We start from the raw sequence: 26,700 nt of genomic DNA on the forward strand, positions 1-26,700 counted from the left end.
TTTAAGAAGCTTAAGTTCATATCATTACTCAAGCACAAATTTTTAAGTATGTCTGCTTTGAACACAGAGAAAAGGAATGTTGAAGCATCACAAAATGTGTGCCTATCCTTGTTTGCAGCAGTCTTTAGAAGAAGCAATAAAAATGAAAAAGAACAGTTGATGCTTAATGAATTAAATGTAATACAAAAGTGAGAATATAATAAATCATACTACATCTCACAAAGAAAGAAGAAGAGAGATGCTTCTAATCTTTTTCCCCGCCAGCCTACAAATGCCTCCTTCTAGATCTTTCCTACTTTGACTACCTATCATCTCCTGGCAAGAGCCACAGTTAAATAAAAGTCACAGTAACATTACAGAGTTAGAAGAGCATGAAATGCAGAAATCTCAGCTTTCTTCCCCTAAAATATGCAGATGCACACTGAATCTCTCTTGTATATCCATGTCCTTTTTTGAGGCAGCTTTTTCACTACATCTCCGCTCTCCCAAAGGCAGCATCTGCCGTCACTCTCTGCCTTAGATACACGAGATTTCTGCCTCTGATCTGCTGCTGCAGACTACGGTGCCCATGACGTGCTGCCGACACTCTTCAAGAGCTCCCAGAAACTGATCCTCTGGGTTTGAGAGAAGGAAAACCTTTCCGCTCACTTGTGATAAGACGTTGTGTCCAGACAGGACATGAACACTTTTGTAAAGCTCTTTTTCCTTTTGTCGTGAGAAAATGACTGAATGCACACACTGTGCTTGGCTGGAAACTGAGCGACCACGTCTAGAGGTGGATGGACTTTCCTTAGTCTTCCACAAAAGACCAATCCCAAGTGGTGCCAGTGAGCTGGTCTCACAGCTCATGTTTTAACATTATTACTAGTGGCTAAAACATCCAAACGTGGCTGTGGGAAACTTGATGGTGACTCCTTTAATGGTGAACGTAATCCTAGGTGGGGCATTTGTTTGGAAATTAGGTTTCATCTAGAATAAATTACCTAAAACCTTAGGCAAAATGGAAATTTTACCATTAGCTTCAATATGAGAGAGACTTTCCTCTTAATCCCCTTCACCATTTTGAGCAAGAAAGTCTGAAAGAAAGGAGATATTAGGAGAACTGCACTTAGATGTATTTTCATAGGAACCTCTTGGCACCATGAGATTAGAGGCTAAAAAAAAAAATCACTCTTAGGTTCACTGCCAATGCTGCTTCCTGGCAAAAATCTGTTTGGATGCAGAACAACATTAGAGAAACTGCTCAAAGCACTTTATCACAACTCCTTGGAAAGCCCCAGGACATGGAAATGCAACTCTTCTGACTGTGAAAGTCAGCAATGGTACCTCAGAATACTATTTTCTGTTTATAATACAGCTATTTTATCATGTTTCATTCTGTCTTTATTTGTCTCTAAAACCTTTTCTGCTCAGAAATAGATTACTGGTGTGGAAAGATCTGTCTGACTCCGCAGTGAGGGTACACGGTTCTCTAATATTACATTCAGGTGTAAGAGCGTTCAAACGAGGTGTCTTCAGCACAAAAAGCATGAACTCCACCTCAAAAATCCTATTAATATTAGCTCATATCCTTCTTACGGGGACTAGAGACACTTCAGACAAAATACCCTACTTTTCAAATCCTTATTCTTGCTCACTGTTTTTTGTAGCCATCAGAAGCAATAAACCATGGGGTGTGGGAACGCCTTAAAAACACCGAGAGGGAAAGAAAATGCTTCCTCCCAGAAAAACACTCTATAGAAATTCAGGTGTAAGACTCTCCCATGAGAGTATTATTCTGTAACTGACACCATTTCCTCTGAGGATTTTTTTAAGGAGTCTCAAGATTTTGCTGAAGCATCTTTGATGTATAATATTAAGCCTTCCCCTTCAGATTTTTTAGTAAAATCTTTAGCTTCTTTTACCTCAGGGAAGCATTTCACAGGATCACACTCTCCTCTGATGCATGAGGATGGACAACAGCAACAAGCTGCATAAATGTAACAACCTCCACAGGAGCCTCACAGGATGCCGTTCAATTGATCACAATAAAATTAGTGTTATTGATTTGGAAAAGTTAAAAGCATCAGTCTACCTACCTATCCGTCAGGCTGTAATCACCATTGTAAGCTGGCATTGGTACAGGAAATTAAAGAACATAAGAAACAGCTTTCTTTTAAATAACACAGATTGGGAATGCCAGAGAGTTGTAGCTGAGGGATGTAATTACAAAATGCTCTCACTCCAGAGTTTAATCTAGGCAAGCCAAGTAACCTGCTGATCCAGACAGTAGTAGCCAATAGGGTTGTGCAATAAAAGAAGATTTGTAAAACCACCATGTGCTGGATTGTAACATTCAGCCCCTGAAAATAGGAGGAGGGTTGTTCATGTGTTACCGGGAATCAGCGCCAAACAGCTGCTGATGTCGGCTGCAACATCTGCAAGGTAAAGGCTGCACTTTCAGTTGGTTTAGGTGGCAGACACACTTTGGCTTGCTACACCAAATAGCATATAAAAGAAGCAATAAGAGGAGATACACTGCATACCACAGACACACCAAAAGTTAAAACAAACAAACAAACAAAACTACGAAAAAACAAACAACCACCAAACCCAAACAAAACTAAACCAAACAAAAATGTGATGAGAGTTCCTTAGTGTTCCTGCTTAGGTCACAGGTTAAGCCTAAGAATGCAGAAACCAAGCTGAAATGTTTATAGCTGATATCTTTGACACATGGTTTATTCCAGAGGAATGGGAACCATCCTGGTGAGCAAAATGGGGTTTCAAAGCCTGGCAGTAAGAACTGGAAGGAGAGACAGTGCCCATGGCCTCCAAGGCTTGTTGATGTGCATGGTAGAGTCTTTTTCAGCCTATCTCTCTGTATTAAATTCCTCGGGTCACAAAGGAAAGGCTTAGATCTCCTTTAGGTCACAGACCTGAGTGCTTTTCGCTGCTCTTCCCATGTTCTCTCACTTCCCTTGGCTTTGAGCGTGGAGACGAGCAGCCAAACAAGCAGTGAATATCGAGCAGTGGTTGGAGCAAAACAGATAAAGATCCGTAGACTAACATTTGCTCCTGACTGACAAGATGAAACTACCCATTCTGAAACATGCAATATTTTAAAAAACTGATGTTGTAAGGGTGACTGGGCATGTAGGAGAAAGGGGCTGAAAGGCACCACCAAACCCAAAGCCAGGCATTGCTGTCAGCAGGTGCTTGGTCTGCCTGAAAATCACAGGTCACTCTCCTTCTTCTCTTTCTTCTTTTGTTATATTAAAACCTAACCATGGTTAGAGGGTCTGAATTACAATTTCCTATTAATAACCATCTAAGAGCCAACATCTGCCTCACAGAGTTATGCTTCACATTGGTCAGGTCTCACTAGGAGCACCCAGCAGCTCTCACTCCAGGCATCCAAGGGGTCAGAAAGAATCTGAAGGATGTATTTTAAATCCAGGGGTGCCAATGGTCTGAAAGGAAGGACATTGAAGCAAATCCAACCAAACAGCACAGGAGAAATAAAAAAATTTTAAAAAGAGGTCAGAATAAAAAGAGAAAGAGCAACATCGACCAGGAGCTGAAACTGGAGGAGCAAAGGGAAGGAGATGCCCATGAGCAGGCTTGCGAGCACCCACTGACCTCTGTATGCCACAGACTTGCATCCACAAAAAAGGTTTCAGATTCCTTATTGGCTACTCATTCAGGTAGATGGAAACCACTGGTTTCAGCCTGAGACGTCAGACCTCTCCATGCACACATGCAATCAGCGAGAGGAAGAACCCCCTCTGCCGCAAGGTGGCTTCTTTAGACTTCATGCTACAGCAAGGTAAGGAAACTCTCATTTCTTCCCACTCAATCCAGTGGCCCAACACCAGATCTTCTGTCTAACCCATCGAACAAAATGTAGGGCAATAATTTATCACCATAAACATAATGAAAGATTACTGCTTAATGAAGACTGCAGCACACAGTCAGTCTGCTTCTCTCTTGTGGCTGATGAGCTTGTTACAGCTTTGTATAAAAGGTAATATTACCCATCCTTAAGAAGTGAGTGGATTTATATTTAATCCCTACTCCTGCTATTTAACTAGAGACATGATCTTCCAAATGCACAACTGATTCCCAGGAGTGAGGACTGGTATTGCTGCCCCTAAGCCTGTATAATACATAAAGTTACACCCATGGCCCCTGCAGCATCTTTCAGCAGCTTACTTGCTTTGTGTTTTTTCTCAAACTCAAGTGAGAGGCTTTCTCATCATGAGCAAATCATCCTCATTCTCATGACACCGTAACCAACACAGAATACATGGACAAGTTTATGTGATTTACATTAAAATCTAGTTAAATTCATTTAAGGTATGCTGTACAGTCTGAAGGTTGGTAAGAAATTTTTTAATATTGCTTACTAATCTGGGGTATAATTATATTACTTGTGCTGGTAATTTAAACAACACACATGAATCTTTCCAAAATATCCTCACTTTGGTGACATCTGAAGAATCATAGAATCATTTAGGTCGGAAAAGATCTTTATGATTGAGTTCAACTGTAAATCCAACACTGGCACTAAACCATGTCCCTAAGAAGCTCATCTACACGCCTTTTAAACCCCTCCAGGGATGGTGACTCCACCACTGCCCTGGGCAGCCTGTTCCAATGCCTGACAACCCTTACGAGGAGAAAAATTTTCCTAATATCCAATCAAACCCCACCCTGGTGCAACTTGAGGCCATTTCCTGTCACTTGTTCCTTGAGAGAAGAGACCAACCCCCTCCATGCTCCAAGCTCCTTTCAGGCAGGTCAGAGATCAGAAGGTCTCCCCTCAGCTCCTGTTCTCCAGCTGAACCCCCCAGGTCCCTCAGCCGCTCCCATCACACTTGTGCTCCAGACCCTTCCCCAGCTCCGTTCCATTCTCTCAACTCGCTCCAGCACCCCAAGGGCTTTCTTGGTGTGAGGGGCCTAAAACTGAACACAAGATTCAAGGTTTGGCCTCATCAGTGCCCAGTTCAGGGGGAGTAAGGTCACTGCCCTGGTCCTGCTGGCCACACTATTCCTGACACAAGCCAGGATGTTGTTTGCTTTCTTGGCCACCTGGGCACACACTGGCTCATGTTCAGCCACTGTCGATCAACACCCCCACACCCTTTTCCCCCAGGCAGCTTTCCAACAACTCTTCCCTAAACCTGTAGCACTGGCTGGGGTTGTTGAAGTTGCATGGGGTACTTGAAGAAGTCACATTTGGGAACTGTATTCCCTTTCAAACTACTCCACCAGCCTTTCCAGTCTTTCCCTCTCATCAGCCAGCTGTATCCCATCAAACTGAATTGGTGGGAGTTATGAACACAGCAGTCCCACTAGGCACATGCCAAAGCTCCCAAGGAGCCCGTTCCCTGCGATGAACCCATTCATGCAGCAAGTCAAACACATGCTGCCAGTTTAAAACCATTACCCCTTGTCTTATGGTAACAGGCCCTGCTAAAAAGTCTGTCCACACCTTTCTTATCGGCCCCTTTTAAGTATTGAAAGGCTGCAGTAAGGTTTCCCCGGAGCTTCTCTTCTCCAGCTGAACACCCCAGCTCTCTCAGCCTGTCCTCCCAGCAGAGCTGTTCCAGCCTCGGATCATTCCTGTGGCTCCTCTGGCCCCTCTCCAGCAGGTCCATGTGTGTCCTGTGCTGTGACTGAGTCTGGGGCCTTCTGATACTAAGACAGCAAGCAATAATAACAAAAACAACAACAATAATAATAATACAGATTTAAGTTCAGGCAACTCAGAGCTGCAGTGGCCCAAACTGCCAGAAGTGGATTAAAAGAACCAACTGGGTGCATTATTCTCTGCTGCAGTTCCCCAATTTCCAGTGCAGCTGCAGTTGTGTAAGTGGGCATGTTTGCTTGCAGTCAGGGGACGAAGAGCTGTGGGAGAACATGCTGTTTGACACGTTCTTCTGGCAGACACACACAGTGGTCCATGCTCTCCACCTGCTAAGGGCTGGGCAAGGGTTGCAGCACCGTGCTGCGCAAAGTAACACCGGTGGAAGCATCTGATAACAGCTCTCTGCTCCTCAGTACAGTGCATGTTTCTTCTCTGCCCCTGAGGGATGTGATAAGCCCTTGCAAGGGACTTTAAATCGTTGCGTGGAGAATGCATAAAGGCAAAGGAATGGTAATACAGCTTGGAGAGATCCAAGTGCTGCATCGCTGGACATGTCGCAATGAGTATGCTGACAGTACAGTGGTGTGGAGAATCTACCATAAAAATGTTGCTTTTTGTACTCAGGGTGACTACGAAAACAGGCATCTGATGCAATTATGTGTTGGTTTTAATTACCTTAGTAAAACGCCCCAACAAAGAAGGAAACAAAGCTTTTTTCTGATGATACTTTAGAAGTAGGACTTGCTCAAAAACTTTGAGAAGTGTTACACCACATGGTCTTTCCTTCATTCCTTATATGCAATAAGCTCAGTGACAGCAGAACTTACCAAACCATACAGAACCTTGTCCCATACTGTACATTATTTTAATGTACCCTGTTAAGAAAAATCAAGGTCATAGTGAGGATAAAGGTAGCTAAAGTTTCTATAGCAACAGTTACCAGGATGCAGTTGCCAAAGGTGCTTTCTTGATGCATCCTGAAGTATCTTTACTGGCTGCTTTTCCTTCCTTTTCACTAGACTTTTTGGTAATATCAGTACCGACACGATGCAAATGTGCTTTCATTGTCAGTATCATCTCGTAGACTATTCCTGCCCACGAGCTGAATATACAGGACATATCATGTGAAAGGGAAAGAAAAAATTACGCAGTCTGACCTTGAGATCCAAAGGGGACACAACTGACTTAAAACATCTACACTTTTCTGAAAAGCCAGCTGCCTGTTGTAGTTGCAAGTGAAAAAGTGAAAATAACAAAGATAAGTTTCTCTTTTTTTTTCTGCTTGTTTACCTTGTACATTGATAGCATCTTGTCTGTTTGTCTTTCTCCTAATCGACAAATTTCCTTGCTGTTTCTATTGCTCTTCCAAGCCTTCAGGCAGAAGAGGAAGAAAAACCAGCAGTTTAACCACAGCAGAAAAATGTCCTCATGAAATAACAACAGGATAAAAGTGGAGATACTTTAGAGCTGAAATATATCTTGCTTTTCCATGGACCAATAACTCCACACTGCTGCAGCCCCCATATGCCTTTACTATGTGGGGAAGCACAGGACTCTGCGGTATTGGTCATTTCATCAAAATGAACGGCTGATAGTCATGGAGAAGGAGCAAGCTGCAACTGCATAGCTGGTCTGGAGCAGGTTAGTGCAGCTGACATGAAATGGTTCCCACAGCCCCTCTCTGGGAAACGTGGTCTGGTGGTCGCAGTCGGGTGATGGCTGGTAGAGGCACTGCTGGTGTGCTCTAGTGAGATGGCTCATTGGATCTGAAGGTGGTATCAGGATGGCATCTCCTCCTGACAGCAGTGCCCTTGGAGATTCCCTCTCTTCTTGCCTGGGGCCAGGCACAAAGGTCCTGCGTTTGTCCTTGCTCTAGGTCCCCGAACACACCCTCAAGCATTGCGTCCAGCTATGAGCCTTCCCTTTGGCACTGTCACCATAAATACTGATCTATGGATATGTGGTAGCTTTGCCTTCAAGGGTCATTTCCACACAGTAGGGCAGATGCGTTCAAAAGAACTATGATGCCCAGCTATAGAAGTGTATGGTGTTGCTTGCTGACATCTGCCCTTCTGCAGCCCTTGCAAACCATAGTCCATTTGATGCTAAGACTGGATTTCATGAAGGCTAGAAGAGACTTCAGCTTCTGCTCCTAGCTAAGATCCAGCACAATTTGATTATTGTGCTGGATCTCTCCTGGACCTTCCTCAGGGCTAAAACAAGGTGTTCAAAATTGGATAAGCTACTACACTGGGAATTAAATTGAAAAGCAATATTATAGAATTTGTAATCCCTTTGAAAATCAGACTGTCTATAGGAGCTTTCTCCATTTATTTTAACCAAATCAAATACAAGAAGCTGAAATCGCAAAGAGAACCAACTTGGACAAATCCCAGTGCAGCCACGTCCAAAAGAACAACCAAATCTAACCCTGAAACACATCTAGGAACATGAATAGTTCTGCAAATACACTACATTTTCTTTGTTAAAAGAGCTTTGCTGTTAGCTTTGCTTCCAGTGTCCAACCAATCTGTGACACACGTCTCAGAGCAGAAAATTTTTCCATTAATGTAGGACCCTGAATGTGCCTGTTGTGAAACACTGAGTATGCATCACTAGCATTCACTTTGAGTCAAAGAACATCTTTGATCACAATCATTTTATTTCTCCCCACTCCAGACATTACTTCTTGTTTCCATTAGACTCTGTTCTTTGTAAATACAAAGAAAAGTCTTGCAGTACATCAAGGGGGAAAATGCAGCTGGATAAAAAAAATGAAAAAGACACAAAAGTTCTATTTGATTAACTGAAGAAACATCAAATTTCAGGCATTGTGAAGAAAGTTTCTGAGGCATCACATGGGAAACCCCACAGACAGGTTAGCCCTTGTGCAACCAAGAAAAAGGCCATCTCCCTATTATTTCTACCATGTCTCTGCAACGTGATTTTTAAAGTAGCTCCTTGAGGTTGCTTGAGCCTACCTAAAGACATAAACAAATGTTTTTTCTTCCAACTACCAGTTAAAGTACTAGAGCTATGTTTGCTGCTGCTGAGCGACATACATCCATTCAAATCCCTCCTGAACTAGAATCAATATTAGATAGATCCATTACCTCCTGTTTTATTGGCAGTTTGGGTGCTTGTTCAGAAAACAGTCCCTCCTAGTAATGTAATAAAGCCCCCACCTTGGAGATAATTAGGTTGTCTGAGATATAGCATCCACTGCCGATCATTTCCCTGCTGATTTTGGCCTGCTGCTCCAGCTCAAGTTGCAGTCTCCATCACTACCTGTTCTTACATCAGACCATCTGAGTCTCATCACCTAATAATTGCCATAGTAGATTTAGGTTGCTGTTGTTGTTGTTGTTTTTTTTTACTCTGCTATAATAACAGCAACCAGCCAAACCTCAGAGTGTCATTAACATGCTTTTAAAAATGCACTAAGATGGCTTTGTCAATTATCTCGAGATTTAATATCCCAGCCACAACACAGATATCCCTCTCTCTAACAACACATCCCTCCAGGAGTGCACACATGACACCACCTTCCCCACGTTTCCTTTGGGTCTTCAGTGCACTCCAGAGGGTGATAAAGTCAGGCTCCAAATTGGGAGCATACGCACGCTGCGAAAATGCTGTGAACATCCAGACATGGCCTTGCCATCTGTCTTTCCTGATCCCCCTTCCTGATGCCTTGATGGGGTCCCAACTTAAGCATCCACATGTGTCATTAATTTCTGTACTAATAGGGTAAAACCACAGTGTGATTCGTCCACTCACTCTTAACTCAACTCCCCTGATCCTGTGGTACAACTTGTCCTAAAAGGTCCCCTTCATTCAGATTCTACATTTTACTATTGAATGTACTTGGTCTTGGCTTTGACCATTGAAGGATGAGAGAAAACAAATCTCACTCTGTTAGATACATCAGCCTGTAAGTTACGGTCTCTTTTAACAGGTGGGAATACATGACTTTGCAGGTCCCCTGAGGCCTTAGGATCATCTTCCTAATTATCTTCATGTCTTTAAACAAAGGGATGAGTGTCAGGAACTCTGAGCAAATTATAGCAGATGAGACAATACTCGCTAGTCCTGAGCTAAAAAACAGTGTAAAGTAAAAGTATTTATTCCACATTTTTAGGCATTTAAATCCAAACTTTACCCAGTGGTATTAAATACTTAACTAAAATAGCAAGAGGCTGAGGAAAAACAAACTGATGCACAAAGAGAAAGTCACTGTCCCTTAATGGCACAAAAACTGATAGTTTTTAATGTATTTATCAAAACAAGCACTCAGATTCTAAACACGGGGGTGGCATTTTCCTCCTCTTATGCACAAGAGCTGGAATTTCTCCCCTGGCTGTTTCGGGCTGTGACTCTATCGTGGGCACAGTACCTCCCTTGGAGGCTTTCTCCAGTCATGGCTTTTTGCTAACACACTCCAATTTATTAACTTTCTAGGGAAGAAAACAAGAGTGGTTTTGCTAATATGCTTTGCTAGAACCCAACCCTTAAAACCATACTAGCTACTAGCTAGATACTCTGTGGGTATTGGATCAGTATTTAACTTTCCACCATTTGGGCAATTCCATAGCAGTAGTCCCTAAGCTATGCCTCACAATCTATAATCTAATCAACATTTTTGAAATCATTTATGACCTTAGCAGCCAGCCACCACAATAGTTCAGATCAAAGACAATAATGTATAATATTTAATGATGTGCAAAATATTGTTGATGTGCAGAACATTTCTTCCTCAATATTATTGCCTATTGGATAGCAAAAGTCGAAGTTCACAAGCACAGGTAGATTGCCAGATCCTGGGATTCCCAGGAAACATCCCAGTAGTCTTGGAGCCCAGCCTGAGCCTGGATAAATGCAATGTATTACAATCAACAAAGCATTTAATTACTGAATGCTGACATTGTGCCTTCCTTGGAACAAACAAAGAGGAAAACATGGCCCTCTGCCCAAGGAGCTTACAGGCTAAATTAGACTGGCAACACAGATCAATCACGCCAGACATGGAGAGGGAAGGCTGACACTTCAGCTTTCCCTTTGTTTTATGTAAATACAGATATAGATGGTGTCAGCTGAAAGTCAAGTGTCTCTCTCCAGGACCCCATGGGTCTTCTTGCCCTCCTGTCCACAAGCAAGTTTGTAGGTCCTAACAGCCTACAGTCTTAGCATGGTTTACAGTCTCCTCTGACCACACAAGATACCATCCATCTCCATCCCATCTAAAGTCTTCTGTTTCCATCGAGATCAAGAGAACCTCTCAAATAAAGTCACACAGGCAGTGCACTTAGACCAGGACTGGATGCACGAGGTACTGCCATCATCCACAGATTGTAGGGATATGAATGAAGTCCTTTATCATAGAATGGTTTGGGTCAGAAGGGACCTTAAAGACCAGTTCCAAACCCACTTCTCTTCTATGCGTAGGGACACCTTCCACTTGCTCAAAGTCCTGTCCAGCCTGGCCTTGAACACTGCCAGGGATGGGGCATCCACAGCTTCCCTGGGCAGCCTGTTCCAGGGCCTCACCACCCTCATGGTGAAGAATTTTTTCCTTATGTCCAATCTAAATCTACCTTCTTCCAGGTTAAAGCAATTACCCCTTGTCCTCTCACTACACACCCTTGTAAAAAGCCCCTCTCAGGCTTTTCTAAATGTCTCCTTTAGGTACTGGAAGGCTGCCATAAGGTCTCCCCAGAGCCTTCTCTTCTCCAGGCTGAACAACTTAAACTCTCTCTGCCCATCTTCACAGCAGAGATGTTCCAGCCCTCTGATCATCTTCATGGCCTCCTCTGAACTCACTCCAACAAGTCCATGCCCTTATGTTGCGGGACCCTTTTATCCAGAGTAAGTTAGTATACCACATTATTCTGGATCTCTTCACTGTCTACACTATAAGAAAATCAAACATGCGTACTCTATAAACACATCACGTACAAATGTAGAACACAACTCAAAACTGAGTACCTTCCCATTTCCAAAGCATGTTATTTTGGGGACTAGCATTTGTTGATTTGTTTATCTTCCTTTGCCAAAAGCCAAGAATTCATCATCAGTCTAAATCCCTCCAGCTTTTCAGTTTCCATTCCTCTTTCATTTCCTTTAAAATACTCTCCACTCAGCCAAAGTCTGTCTTACTTTTCACTATTTTTTTTACTGAGAAATTTAAACTTATTGAAAAAGAACTGTAATAAGGCCCCTAAAGATTTTAGACCTGAATAAGTGACACACACAAACTTCTTTTCCCTGCAGTTCAGAAAATTGTATTACTACGCAAAATATTGCCATTATCCTCTCTCCTATTACGACCGACACAAGGAAATTGAAATATATACTTCATGCTGGTGAGAAGTGGACAGAATTGAAAGAAAACATAGGGAAAAAAAAAAGCAACAAAACCAAACCAGAAGTGAAGGTATTTTTAAAGCACTTACCCAGCATCAGTGCTATTGCCACACAGTAACACATCCTCTGTACCATTTTTTATGAAATAGTTCACTGCAACAGAAATAGAGAAATGGCTTTTTAACAAGTACATTCTGGGAACTATAACATTCACAAATATCATCCACCAACCAGCATCTTCAATTGGTACAGTAACTGAAATATGAAAGGCATGCTTTTGTTTTCCTAATTTTAACTTCTATAAATTCCAAAAAACCAATACATTTTCTCAAAGCTCTTCAAGCACTTGCTACTTGTGTTTCAAAATGACCAGTTTAATAAGGTGGCAGTAGGGCTGTGGGCAATGTTTGTAGGAAACATCACCTAGTCATGTAACAATACTAACGAAGCAGCCTACTCCTGTAATCTGGTGGATTCTGTTCAGCATAGAAAGCATACAGTATAAAGCAAAATAAACATAAAAATACAACTTGTTAAAGAACAAACAAGGAGGTATTCATAAAGACAAATATTTATCAACACAGTCATCTGTAATGGCCATGGAGACAGACAGACACTTCTCAAGGGAGACTCAGAGGAGTAAGCTAAATGCAAGTGCTGTGGATCATTCCCTGGTTGACTATCGATGAGGCTTAAAGAAATTAGCATCCCCAGGCTAATGAGAGCCTTTGTGTACACACTCCCTCTTCTATCCCCAGCCAACAAACTCTAAAATTCAGAGAAACAGAACAGTAAGCCAACTTCTTCTCAAAAGAGTAATCAAAACTGGTTTTCCAGTGAGAATCTGAAGAAAAGAGAGGTTCTAAGGAGCATCTCTAAAACTCGTGTGGTAGAATAGATAAAAGCGTCGATCTAGAAACATAACAAATGTGAAACAAAGACAGCAGACAACTGATGGAGGGTAGACACACTAGTGTGCTTTGCCGCAGCAGAGAGGATGTGTTTCCCTGTTGACATAAGACACGGTGGTGGCAGCCTTGCAGATGATGCTCAGAAGAGGTTCTTCATTCCAGGCTAAGTCTCTGTTGTGAAATGCTTTAAAAATCGAGAGTGACAGCTTATCTAGGCAGGCTATGCAAAGAATGCTCAATGGCTCAGGCCACCGAACAGATGTGCTGTGGCTTTCTCAGTAAAGCTGTGAGCAGTGGAAAAGCCGTGCCCTGCTGCATGCCAAGAGGGAATTACTGCCCATGAGCTTGTGGTTACAAGAGCACGTGATGGTGTTCACAAGTTATCGGAGCATACATCCAAGCTCCGACTGTATGCTTTTCCACTTTGTCTTACATGTGAGCTTTCTGCAGAAACATCTCAACCGACAGCAATACCCAGGTATTCAATACAGTTAAAGATCTGTGATTGGTCACCACAAATAGGAGAAGGATGCTGTGTCTTCCCTCTCCTTCCACCCTCCAATTCTGGTGGTAAAAGACGTGTGCTTTTCTCAGGACAGGTGGTATCTTATTTGGGGTACATAGTGACATAAACTCATCAGACTTTGGGGTATGGAGGAAATAAGGCACAACCTTGAGATAAGAGACAAACAACTGCAGAGGTTCTGCAACTTGCTATGAAATGGCCACCACACGGGGTACCCTGAGCTTGACAAATATGCATGACTCCCTGGGATTTGCAACTTTGCATACTGCAAATGCTAACACCAGGAAGACCATAGATCTGTCACTGTGTGTTGACCAGTTTCTTTGAGGGATGAAGCTCTGGAGCACCGTGTTGGTTGAAGACTGAACCAACACCTCCTGGTCAACCAAATCAGAAGATGAGAACAGTGTGAGAGCACAGAAGGAGGAAAAGGAGATTCTGTGTGCAAACAAGAAATTTAAAGCCTCAAGAACAGAAAAAATCTGATGTCTGCTGTTGACAAACATGTAACATTCCTAAAACAAGCAATATGGGAGATGCCAAAGAGTGGTAAGAAATGCATACTGAGGAACCAGTGCGTAGATGCTGCTGGGAGGGGGTAACTTCACCATGGAGTCTGCAACTACACAGCAGAACGTCACAGCTACCGTGCCAAACCTCAGCCTGGGGAAAAGCTGAATTGCTGAGTCTCTACTCATAAATGAAGAGGGGATTAGAGTATTATACCCAAGGAGACAAATTGCTGTATTATAAAAAAATGTGCACAACAATCAATTTGTCATTCAAAGCAAGTTGATTTGGATTTTGATCAAGCACACTGGGCAATCGGAGGTCTTTAAGAAGCAAACAGTCATCACTCTTGCTTTTAAAAACAAACCACCTTGGGATCACATTAACCTATGGCCTCGGCTTTCCATCAGTTAACTCTAACATGGACAAAGAACATAAAACTCCTTTTTTACTGTAGGATTTTCTCTCTGAAACACAAACTGCTCAAACTGATCAACACCACCTGAAAAACACAATGACATTTTCATTGTTTTGGAAGATTATTTTGTTTTGTTAGATTTTTCACTGAAAAACTTCTGCACGTCAGCGGGAAACAACTTAAGAAAATGAAAATGGGGAAACAAAACTGAAAAACTTAATATTAGGTGGGGTTTTCTTTCAATTTTTAAAGTAAAATCAAGCCAAAACAATGATGTTTGTGTGCATATGTGTGCGTGTACACATAGTGTTTATGCAACATGCCATTCTTTGCAAAGGAAATTATAATAAATTTTTCTATTGGCTTTAGTACAATGTTGATGTCACAGTTATGGTGTATACAATGCCTTTTAGGAACTTTTCTACAGGTATTTCCATTGATCATGTTGAAAGAATTTGAAAAAATGAGTCAGAAAAATACTGGCTTCACATCAGTTTCTGGTCAGTCGCACATTATTTACTCCACTGTTTCCAGATAAACTAATCTATTTTTCAATAATACAAAACATTTATCGTCAGTACTCAGCAGTCAAAAACTCAACAGAAATATGTTTTCTAATAACCACATTATCTTCAAAACAAACACACATTTGTTCCTGAGGCTTATAAATATATACTGAGACCCTGTATCTCCAGTGCTTAACATCGCTTGTGTCAGATTGTTTCAACTGCTATTAAATAGGTGTATGATGAATCCATATGTTGGTGCTGTCTTTCCATGGCTTCTGTTTTAGAGGTGCCAAGTTCAATAAAGTAATCCTGTAAAGTAAGTGCTCACAAGCAGCCTTTTACCTTCTAACAGAAGGACAGTGAAACAAGGGCAACTGCTTCAAAGCGGCTCAAGCATCAGTAAAAGTAAAGATTTGGCCCAAATCCACAACCTTAGCTGGCTATGATAGTGCTCACAGTACCAGAACCTCACTGCAACTCTTACTTGTGCCAGGTAGGTAGAAAGCAGTAGAGGTTGAACTGCATCTACTATGGGTCACATCTTCCTTAGCACTGACATTAACACACCTGTAGCATCAAAGAGCGAACATTCCTCTAATGAATTCCCGTGTTTTGAGGGAAGGGTTAGTAACAAATATTACTCAGCACAGTTGTTAAACACTAACGTTATTATCTGGTAGGGACTACTGGTGGTTGTCTTGAAACGTGACACAAAGCCCAGACAGCAAAATGTCATGACTATGGAGCCAAGTAACACCTGATCTTTCCCATCACCAGCAAACAGACCTTAAACTAAACACAGATCAGGAAATAATGTTCACTAATCCAGCTCTCCATTACATTTACATCAACCCATAGTAATTCAATCTCTCCAACATCCTCAGACCTCCTAGCTTTCCAGGGACACCAAGAAGCTTGGTAGAAGCCCTAATGATCACTGGTCCCTTAAAAATTAGATTTGAAACCTCATTAGGAAGATGAAAATATATCAAGTAATTTTTTCCTTTGGTAACACCAAGAGTTAGATAGAATGAGGAGCAATAGGCACAGACTGAAACACAGGAGGTTCCATCTGAACATGAGGAGAAACTTCTTTCCTTTGAGGTGCCAGAGCCTGGCCCAGGCTGCCCAGAGAAGTTGTGGAGTCTCCTTCTCTGAAGACATTCAAACCCACCTGGACACCTTCCTGTGTGATCTGCTCTGGTGAACCTGCTTTAGCAGGTGGGTTGGACTGCATGATCTCCAGAGGTCCCTTCAACCCCAACCACTCTGTGATTCTATGAGCTGCTATGTCTCCGCAAGCCCATGCTCTGCATTATGTACTGTTCAAATCACACATTAGCCCTGCTTTTAAAGTTGCTGTATGCAAGTAGAGAAGAAATACACACATTCCTCTAGACTACCTTGCACTGTCTTCCTTCCCAAGTCAATTCTCATGGTTCTGCTGTTTGATTCTACACTTACTCAGATTTGTCGCTATCTTTCAGATTTCTGCATTGCTCCATTCCACATCAGGCAATTCTAACAGAGCAAACATTCACAATGGTTTCAGCTTATACTTTGCACACCTACATGTCACACCACCGCGCAGAAAGCCAGCGGAGTGTGTAGAGCTGCAGGGTAGAAGTCCTTCTCATTTCTATGCTAAGGAAAAGTTTCCAGTTCAGAAAAATAGAAAAGGTTAGAGTCAGCTTAGAAAACACGGTTTCTGAATCCAGCTTCTGTTCCTCCTTCGAAGACTCAATTGAAATTATATTTTGCTGTTTCTTGCAACAAATTCATTCCAGTTTGAAAGGAAAAAAAACCAAACAACTATATATTACCTCACTTGCATAAAGAGCAGCGTTAAAATATCATTAGTCACTACGCAGAGCGGAGTCCTCTGGCTGACTTTCTAACAAAAACTTCAGAGAGGTGTCTGTTATCTCAGACTATTTATTGCAGCCACACGGGTGCTGGTTGGAGGTTTTCTCCCTGCACTACAGCTCGCACAGAGCACTGACAGTCACCAAACGTCCTGATTCCAAATTTAAAATGCAATTCAGAAAGCCCCACCACCTTACAGTTGTGATACGTGACACAGAATCAAAACAGATAACACCCCCCTCCTCGCCCTTCAGCCCACCGGCACAAACACACTGTACCTCCTGGTAATACATAATAATTAAAATAAATCCTTGCTGCACTTGCTGTGTGCACACTGTGTCACATACGGTGAAGTCCCTAATAAATGAAATTGAGTTTGAAGATGAAAAACATGCCTCACAAAAGCGATGGAACAGGTTGTATTAAGAGTATTATTAGGGAAGAATGTTTGGGAATAAACAGCACTGCCAGTTAGTTCTTCCCTGCTAAGAGGGGTTGCAAATAATTGTAATAATCAGGTGCTCTCCTGTTGCTCACCTCATGACAAGGGATCGGACTGTCCTCTGCCTCCCCTGGCATTTGCTACTGCCAGTCCTTCTGCTGGGTTTCACAGGATCTTCTCTCCCTTTTTCCTCCCCTTTCTTCCCATCCTTCCCTCCCTCTTCCCCTGAGCACTTGCTGCTGTCCAGCTCTCTCCCACCACCTTGCCCCATAACTGCCTCGGAGGATGTTTTCCAACCTTCAGTTATAAAAGGAAGAGTTAATAGTGAGGATGGTTGGGGGGGTAGAGGGGCAGAGTACAAGCAGACAACTCTTTTTCAGGTTCTTACATCTTTATATGGTGGTGAAACACTGTCCCATGTTGCCTACAGAGGTGGTGGATGCCCCATCCCTGGAGACATCCCAGGCCAGGCTGGACGGGGCTCTGAGCAACCTGAGCTGGGTGAAGATGTCCCTGCTCATGGCAGTTGTGGGACTGGATGAGCTTTGGAGGTCCCTTCCAACCCAAACTATTCTGTGATTCTATAATATCCAGCATTGGCTTATATGTGTATTTAGGGTAACTGCATCTCTGAATTCAGGGACTGCCCTAGGCATCAGCTGTCCTGCAGGACATACGGAAGGGTTGAGAAGAGGTCGTAGAACACCATACAACAAGGTCCTGGAAGGAAAGTGGTCTTCTTATGCTGAAGTGTCTCTGGCAGACACCTGTCTGTCTATCCCCCTATGCCTGACAGCAGCCAAAGAAGCAATTTCCCAACCAGGGCTCAGCAGTCACCATAGCACAGAAAAGAACGTGTCCAATTTTGACAGTACAGTTTTTTCTCCTCTTTGAGAAAAAGCCACTAAAAATATCAATCAAGCCCTCCTCCAGATGGTTCCTGCACACTAGGAAGAGGCTCTGAAAGCCTCCAAGATCTGCAGCACCTGGTTCGTGCTGTCTGTCTGGTCCAAGGGAAGGAAAAGGACATCAGGAGCATTTGGAGCTGTGGACCAGAGGGGAACAGAGAATTTAGATGTTGTCAAATTGTTTTGGAGACCACACCAACTCCATGACCGTCCCAAGGAAGACAAGACAGGAGATGATCACCAGTAATAAATATATATGCTGGCTTTTAAACATCTTCAGATAACCTCCTTCCATGTATCTGTCTGACCAGGCAGCAGCCCCATGCTCTTAGGGATGTAGGCTGCATAGCACATAACTAAAAGCATGGTTAGTACCACTTGTTTAGACATACACCCCACATGAATAGGCAGCAAAATGCTGAAGTGTGCTCTCTGGACGTTTTGTAGAGGTTTTTGCCTTTTGGTGGTGTTTTGTTGTTTTGTTTTTGTTTGGTTGGTTGGTTGGTTGGTTGTTTTCCCAAGTGTTTCACACAAAGGAATTAAAATCAAAAGCTGCTGCAAGGGTTGAATGCATTTTTGATTACAGATGCCAGAAAATAGAAGAAAATACTCCTGCTTGTACAGTGATAAAGAAAACAAACGAATTGGATCAAAAATGACTAAGAGACAGAAGACAAAGGTTAAGATGAAAAGTCAATGTGCAATATCTCTGAAGGCTAGCAGAAGGCTGTATCTGCATCACTTTATTACATTTTTAAGTACAAAGGACAGAGAAGGTGAGCAGAAAGGTGACAAATCTACTATACACAGTATTTTCCAGGTAAATCAAGTCCAAGGCCAGGACTGAATGAGGAACACTAAAGAGGCCTATCCACTGATAAAAAAAAAATAAATAAAAGAGTGGAGAATTGCAAAGTGAGATATTGTGCTGTCAGCATGCGAAGTAAACAGTGAAAGACAAAATCCATCCATAATCTCGTCAAGTTTTAAATTCCCTGTATCAGTTCAGGTATAGATATAGAATACTTTCAGGGATTCTTCAGCAACACTTTATGTAAAGTCAAGCTGTGACCAAAGAAGACTGTAGTATGGAGAGGCAGGAGGAGCAGGATGGATAAAGGAAACAACCCATAAACCAGCAGCTTGTCTCATCCAGAGGACAGACGGCAGCATTGCATTCCACGGGGTAACTGCTGGACTGGAGGGTATTGAGAATGACTGGTAAAAGTTTAAGTTAAAGAGCAATTGAAAAATTTGAGATCTTTTATCTTAAAAAAGAGGTGACTATCAGAGTTCCGGTCACAGAACATGATAACAATGTTTTTTGCCCTAAGAAAATTGAGGGGGGAGTGGAAAGGAAAAAAAAAACCCACAAAACTAAAGACAAAGGAAGTATTTTTCAGTGCACTTGCCATTTCAACTGCAGACGTTACTGCTGCAGGCTGCCCCTGTGGCCAAAACATTCAAAGAGAGATTTGTTGCTTATGTAGATAAGGATATCCAGAGTTATAACAGTTCATGTTAATAAAAATATAGAAAAATATCTATAATCCAGGCTGTATTAATTTCTTCTGGAACACGTGGGGCTGCTCTGTGCCAAAGACAGATGCTGTTGTAGGTAAAATCAAGGCCAGACTGAGCCTGGCAATTCCCATATTTTATCTCCACTTCACTTGAGTGAATTCAGTGTTGATGAAAAGTATCAGGAGGAAATACTTCCTTACACATTCCTTAAAACCAGCGCAATAAGGGAAAGCAGCAACGCAAGTCCTTCTCTGCCGGTGGGTTCATAGTGCACCTGTACTGATGGCTGAGAGTTAAAAGCAAGATCTCCCTCTTGCCTTTGCAAGGCACATTATTGCTGAACATGGAGAAGCAAAAGTCTCTGGACAGGCTCCAAAGGGCACAGACGAGGTCCTTTCAAATGCACATCACCGTGCAAGTACATTGGTTTGGTAGCTGATGAACAATTTGAAGGTGGAGGAAGACTCTGAAAATGTTCAGTCTGAATCTTCCGTGGCAGATCTCTAGCAGATCTCTCCTTTCTGTGAGCAGCAACGCAGTGATGAAAGCAAAAGAAATGTACCTGAGGGACAAATATCCCTGTTTTACAAACTGTTCTAAGACAAGGTACCACAAGGCGAAAAAAATGCAACTGAATGGCTGGGGAAAAAAAAAGGCAAGTGTTGGATACAACAGTACCAATTCTTACGTTTTTCTATCCTTGTACTTTTTTTTGCTGGGCCTTTCTATTTAGCTTAAAACATTAGAGTGCACAGATGCAATACCCATGTTAGTAACACATCAGAGCATTAATGTTTGAGCATTTATGAAGCTATTTGTCAAAAGATCCACAGCACCTGAACAAAGCCACAATATTTACAGTTAATGGTGGAGTAACATGCATAGATTCCATGCTGACAAGCACAGTCTGAAAGCCCAGAGAGGTTCTTTGTCTTAATCATTGGTTCACATACAATCATACATAATAAAACACCTATTCCAGTCTCAACCTGATTTATTGCTTCCCTCTTTCCTCCCACCTCCATAATTACTCATCAAACACTCACTGTCTTCTATTACCACCTCAGAAAACACCTCAAACACTTCAGCTCTCCCCAAACTCTCTACACTTATTATCTGATTCGGACATCATTATTTTCTATACAGTTCTCATACAGTTTCAGAATATCTGTTCATACAGTTCCATTTCAGTGGTTCTAAAAGTAAAAATGAAGCAGTTCATCAGGCACAGCTAACAATCAGGCACAAAACTTAGAGAATATATATATATGTACACACGCATATATTTCTAAATATTCAAAAACATATGCCTCAGCATTCATGTCTGTTTGCATCACCAATGCATTACACCTAGGGCATCAAAGAGGAGGTGGTGAAAAGACTCTAGAAATATTTCATACTGTCTAATGGTCTGGAACTGCTCCTGATTTATCAGCTCCAAGCAGCCAGACTGGTCCTGATTGCATTCAAACCCTGTGCAAAACCAGCCTGTGAGCCCTTCTCAAGTACCAAGACCATTATTTGGATGGATATCACATCAATCACAGAATCACAGAATGGTTGGGGTTGGAAGGGACCTCTGGAGATCACCCAGTCCAACCCACCTGCTCAAGCAGGTTCACCAGAGCAGATCGCACAGGAAGGTGTCCAGGTGGGTTTGAATGTCTCCAGAGAAGGAGACTCCACAGCCTCTCTGGGCAGCCTGGGCCAGGCTCTGGCACCTCAAAGGAAAGAAGTTTCTCCTCATGTTCAGATGGAACCTCCTGTGTTTCAGTCTGTGCCCGTTGCCCCTCATCCTGTCATTGGGCACCACTGAAAAAAGTCTGGTCCATCCTCTTGACACCCACCCTTGAGATATTTATAAACATTGATGAGATCCCCATTCAGTTTCTCTTCTCCAGCTGAACAGCCCCAGCTCTCTCAGTGTCTCCTCATCAGAAAGATGCTCCAGAGCCCTCAGCATCTTTGTAGCCTCCGCTGGACTCTCTCCAGTAATTCCTTGTCCTTCTTAAACTTGGGGGCCCAGAACTGGCCACAGAACTGCAGATGTGGCCTCACCAGGGCAGAGTGGAAGGGGAGGAACAACCTCCCCTCAACCTGTTGGTCACACTCTTCCTCAGTTGATTCCTCTCAGTAAAAGGTTAATAAAGCTTAAACATTTTTTTTTAATTCAATATCTTAGAGTTATCTAAAAGAAATTACATGGTTTTATTTTACCTTACAAGATACTGATTATGAGAGAAAACATTCAAAACGAGAACCTTTCAGAGTGTCTCTAAGTAGGATATTTAGTTTAAAAAAAAAAGAAAAGAAAATACTGGAGTTTAAGATTATCATCTCAAAAGTGATTTTATAATAATTTTACTATATTTTAAAGTGTTTTTTTTTTTCTTAAGTGGTTTTCTTATGCATTGTTCAGCACTTCCATTGAGCTCTGCTCTACAAAAGAACACACTATTTAAACTGAGACTTCTACTTGCTACTTACTGACTAGTCAATAATCCATTTTAGTAATGGAATACATAAATGACATTAAAGATTCTACAATCATCAGCCATGTGAATCAACTACACTCAGTCCCTTGGTATGTCTAAGCCAGTGACATATCTGACATCATTTACCTTTCAATCCACTCTGACTCACACATTCATAAAGCTTCACTTCATCAAATACATCTTTAATTTAAACACCACAACCTAAGACAGGCTTTCAAGCATGCTATTTGCAGCTGCTTTCCTAGAAATCTTTATAAGTATTGGAATTAAGATAACTGACAGCTCAATAACTTTGATATTGATATATTGATCACATAATTTTCATAATGCTGTGGATGTAAACTATCGCTATTTTCTACTTTTTTTTCAATTCATTTTTATATATGAGCACTGCTGCATCTACAACTTCAGATTCCCCTGTTTGTTATTATTCATATCTAAAAATAATCCTCCTTGGGCTTATTGATTGCAGTCCCTTACCCAATCTAGAATTGAAGGTAGAGAAATCATTACTTACCATAGTCAGTGTTTTCCCAGGTGAATGAGCTGTGTCTCCATTTTAACTTTACCACTGGCACTTGACATAAAGAGTTTTTTAGCCCGATTCTATCTAATGCTCAACTGTTCCCCATCCCATACTCCATTCATACAGGATAAGAACAGTCCTATGGAAGAGGCTGGGAGACTGGATGAATTACTCCTGTCTTTATCTTCCTTTCCCCCCCGCCTAGGTTTGCACGGGTAAGCATTACTCATGGAAGGCAAAACCAAACTGGACTAACTCTTCTGATAAGACTTCTTCTTAGAGGCTGGTGTGTAAATTATAAAGACCTAGAGTCATTTACATTGGTAGAAAGAACAGAAAATCCCTCCTGTTCATCACAAGGCACATGTGCTCACCAAAAAGCAAATTTTCAACCTGTGTCTCTGCTGTGAGTTGAGGAGAGACTATGCAGATGTCTTATTTTACCATGACTGTTGTGCCCAGTAGAACTAAGTCAAGAAACCACCCGCAGTAGCTCAGATGAAGATTCTTTCATAGAAATAGCTTTTAATGAGAATGCCAAGAAAGTGCCCTTATTAACAGTCTGATCAGGAACATTCAGTGTCATTTTTGTACACTAGAACTAAGTGATTAGTGAAAATAAATGGAAGAGATCTCTCAGTGTGAATTTTCCTGAGTCCTCATGCTGGGAAAAACAAGCGAAAGTGTTGGGTGGATAGGTAGGAGATCCTTACTCCTGGTGGGATTCAGTTTATATGACGGTCAGGAGGAGAAAACCCAACAACTCACAAAAACACGACCAACCTTGCAATGCAGGATTCACAAGTTCATGCAAGAATGACTAAGTAATAGCCAAAGGCCTAAAAGGGGAGGTGGTGAGGGCTGACCACTAATGGATCTATCATGCACAGAAATGGACGAAATATTTTTTTTTCCAGATTTAGGAAAAAAAGACTTTTCTTCTGCCACTAGAACTCCTTTCACCACCAGTACTGGTGCTGTCATTGCTGCCTTTAGTGGTGGTGGAGGCAGAAACATGGGTACAGAGGGGCTGGGAAGTGGGAAGAAGCCAAGATGGTTGTGGTGACCACAGAGGTAGAAGAGGAGTGGTGTGCCTAAGGGCAGGAGCTCCTGAACCCTGGGGGCATGGTGGGTATTTCCTCAAGGATCAACCAAAACTCAAGCGTTACCACACATCTGTGGTTAAGCCAATGATGATGCAAATGAAGTTTACAAATTGACTTTTTTCCCCCCATCCATAAAATCAAAACAAGAGGGTTAATAAGACAGATGAGAAACATTTCCTGCCTGGGGGCTAAAAGAAGATAAAATTAAAAGAAAAAAAAGCAGCGCTGAAGCTATCCTAGGTCTTCTACAAAACCAAAATGTCTCCTGTACCAAGTGGCTGTGGCACACAGCTATCTCAAGCTAAAAGGGGCTCTGAAAGACTGAAAACTGAGTTCACATTATGACTACGTCTGTCAGCTACTTCCTCTGCAGCACCAGGCAATCCCTCACTGTACTACCCTTTTAAGGGTTTCTACTCTTTTTTTGTTTTCCCATTCATGCAAAAGAGGTTCAAGGGCACAAGAGGAGGCTGATGCCATTTCAGAGGCTCCCTGCTGTCCTTTAAAACATTAAAAACTCTCTCCGATAATCCAGAGCAAAATTTTATTCTCCAAGAGAGCAGAACTGGCTTATCACCCCTTTTGGTGTCCCAATGAACAGAATTAACAAATAATTTTTCCAATTTTGTTTTTGAGTGGTTTTTACTCCATTTTTTTTTAAAGCATGTGAAGAAATAAGTATTATGAATCTCTGACAATATTTCAAGTTTCTGTTTTCTTTTTAGATTAGTATCCCTGCTCCAAACTGACTCAGCCACATTGGTTTTGAAGTCTCCAAAGAGCTTCTGTAATTGTCTGTGCTCCCTTCGAGTGAACTCTACTTTCTCAACATGTTGGCCAATTTTCTCCTCTAGTTCTTCTTCAAAATAAACACTGACACTACTCTGTTTCTTAATACATTCCTCTTTTTATCTAATTTGGTCTGCCTACACTTTAATCTAACTGTATGTATTGCTTAATTCCCTGCAGCACTTGAAATTCAGACTGTTATTAAATTGTGGTCAGTACTACTTTGTTAAACAGTCACTTCATTTCACCATAATACTTACGCAAAATGAAATATAAAGCACTATCCCATCTAGTTACAAAATGAGCCAGTCCTTCCATTTCTGAATTACTTTAGTGCAATAGTCAACATTAAATGAAAATGCTACTTAATATTGTTCTCTCCAACCTAATAGTTAAGCAACCTCCTCCGGCATTTCAAGGAACACTTCATAATTCTTATTCAGAAGCCAGTATATTTTTCCTGTAAATCTACTTTTCTTCTAGTTGTTCAGTGGCTGGCTGAACTGACTCAACGCTTCAACTATATTTTTGTCCATCCTCCATAACTAACATCTGTTTGCTATACTGAACCATGTCTTTATTTTCAGATATTGTGAAAACATAAAAAGCCATTCACTGGTGTTATTCTTACTTACTATTAATGTCACATACTCATACTTTAATTCACTTTAATCCATTACCTCACCAAGTTGATTATCTCTGTAGCAGGTAAAACTCCTTTAGTGATAACAACTGTATTTTCACAACCGTATCAACCATTTCTGGATTTACCAAATGGAATTATGGGAGCATCTCCCCTTCTCCCCATATCAGGACCACACAAATAAATTTGGTCATGGCATGCTGGAGCAGCTGTACAATTCCTCCCATTTAAAACAATGCAGCCGCTGGTCCTGACATCAACTGTGTAACCATCCAGTGGTACATTTACCCTATTCCATTCCTAGAGAGCCAGACTATCTTCACAGCTTCACTTCATCCCTTCACCTTTATTGCAGGGCTTTATACTTCCAGCATCACTATTGTATCTCTCAATGCCTCTATGAAAGAAGAGCATCACCTCACAGAGTTGTCAGTTATCTGTGGGTAGAGGAGCCGTGAAGAGCCTTAATTCCGCACAGGTGCAGAGACATCTTTGGTAGCTCCTCAAGCTCTCATCTCCAAGCTGGAAGCATGAAGAGCATGGATGGGAAAACACGCCAGCAGGCTTATCACCAGAAAGCATAGGTTCAATGTAGTTTTTATTGCTCTGGCACAGAGATATTTCCACATTTCAGCCGACAAGAGGGTGATACTGAGGTGACACATAACCTGATGGTCAGGGTTAGTCCCAAAGATGACCCCCATTCAGCCAGAGCTTCATGAGCCACCATTCCTTAATGCTGCCTCAACCACATCATGCATTAAACACACCAATGCTGAGGTTTTTTTACTCCTTGAATACGACCTTCCTAACACCACTTCCTTCCAGGAACTGAGGACGCTAGAATTCACCAGCGGGGAATGGTGGGACTGCCCTTGGCCCAGTCTCTGGACCACGTAGCCTGGCTGAAGACATGTACCAAGCCGAGAAGCCAGCAGTGGTTGGGGCAACCTTATGCCAGGCATCCAACTGAGCCCTGGGTGAAGCCAGGCAACTGCAAGAAGTCAGGTTGATGGTTTTTATAGTGCAGATGGCTGGAGATACATGAATTATGGACTGTAGGGTCCACATAGTCAGAGCAGAAGTACCCCATGACAAAAGTGACCAACCAAACCAGTACTTCCCAAGCAAATTTCCAGTTAATGAGCTATGTGGTTCATTCTCCTCCTCAAAACAAATAAAATACCACAAGTCACTGGTCGCAAGTTCCTACCAATGCATGTCACTCTGGCTGCTTCATTCTCTCAAGAGCATCACTGAATAGTTTCAGATGTGACCCACATCCACTGCAACTGGTGTGGGTCCTCTGGTGACACAAGGGGTTTTGGAGGAGCAACAGCTGGGCCACTTGTTTACATTCTGAAATTTATTTACATGAAATGCTTATTTTTATTTTTTTTTAGATGTTAATAAATGAGTTCAGTGAACCTATTTCATTGTAATGCAAAGTACAGAAGACTGTCGAGTATTAAATATTGCTTTGGCCTAGAAAGAAGCCTTTTGATAATAAACATCAGAGCACCAGATACTGC

General features: G+C 42.0%; 1 protein-coding gene across 1 annotated transcript in view; it reads right to left on the reverse strand.

Annotated features, from left to right (window-relative positions):
• The window catches only part of SCN5A (sodium voltage-gated channel alpha subunit 5), a gene marked incomplete at both ends in the record, with an annotated part of 172,786 nt that overhangs the window by 121,571 nt on the left and 24,515 nt on the right, over positions 1-26,700 (reverse strand). The window contains one exon of the mRNA XM_080338593.1: positions 12,085-12,148. Coding sequence (XP_080194719.1) covers positions 12,085-12,148 — 64 coding nt within the window. The remainder of the gene's footprint in view (positions 1-12,084; positions 12,149-26,700) is intronic.

The sequence above is a fragment of the Nesoenas mayeri genome (genome assembly GCF_963082525.1).
Source record: "Nesoenas mayeri genome assembly, chromosome: 2".
Taxonomy (NCBI): domain Eukaryota; kingdom Metazoa; phylum Chordata; class Aves; order Columbiformes; family Columbidae; genus Nesoenas; species Nesoenas mayeri.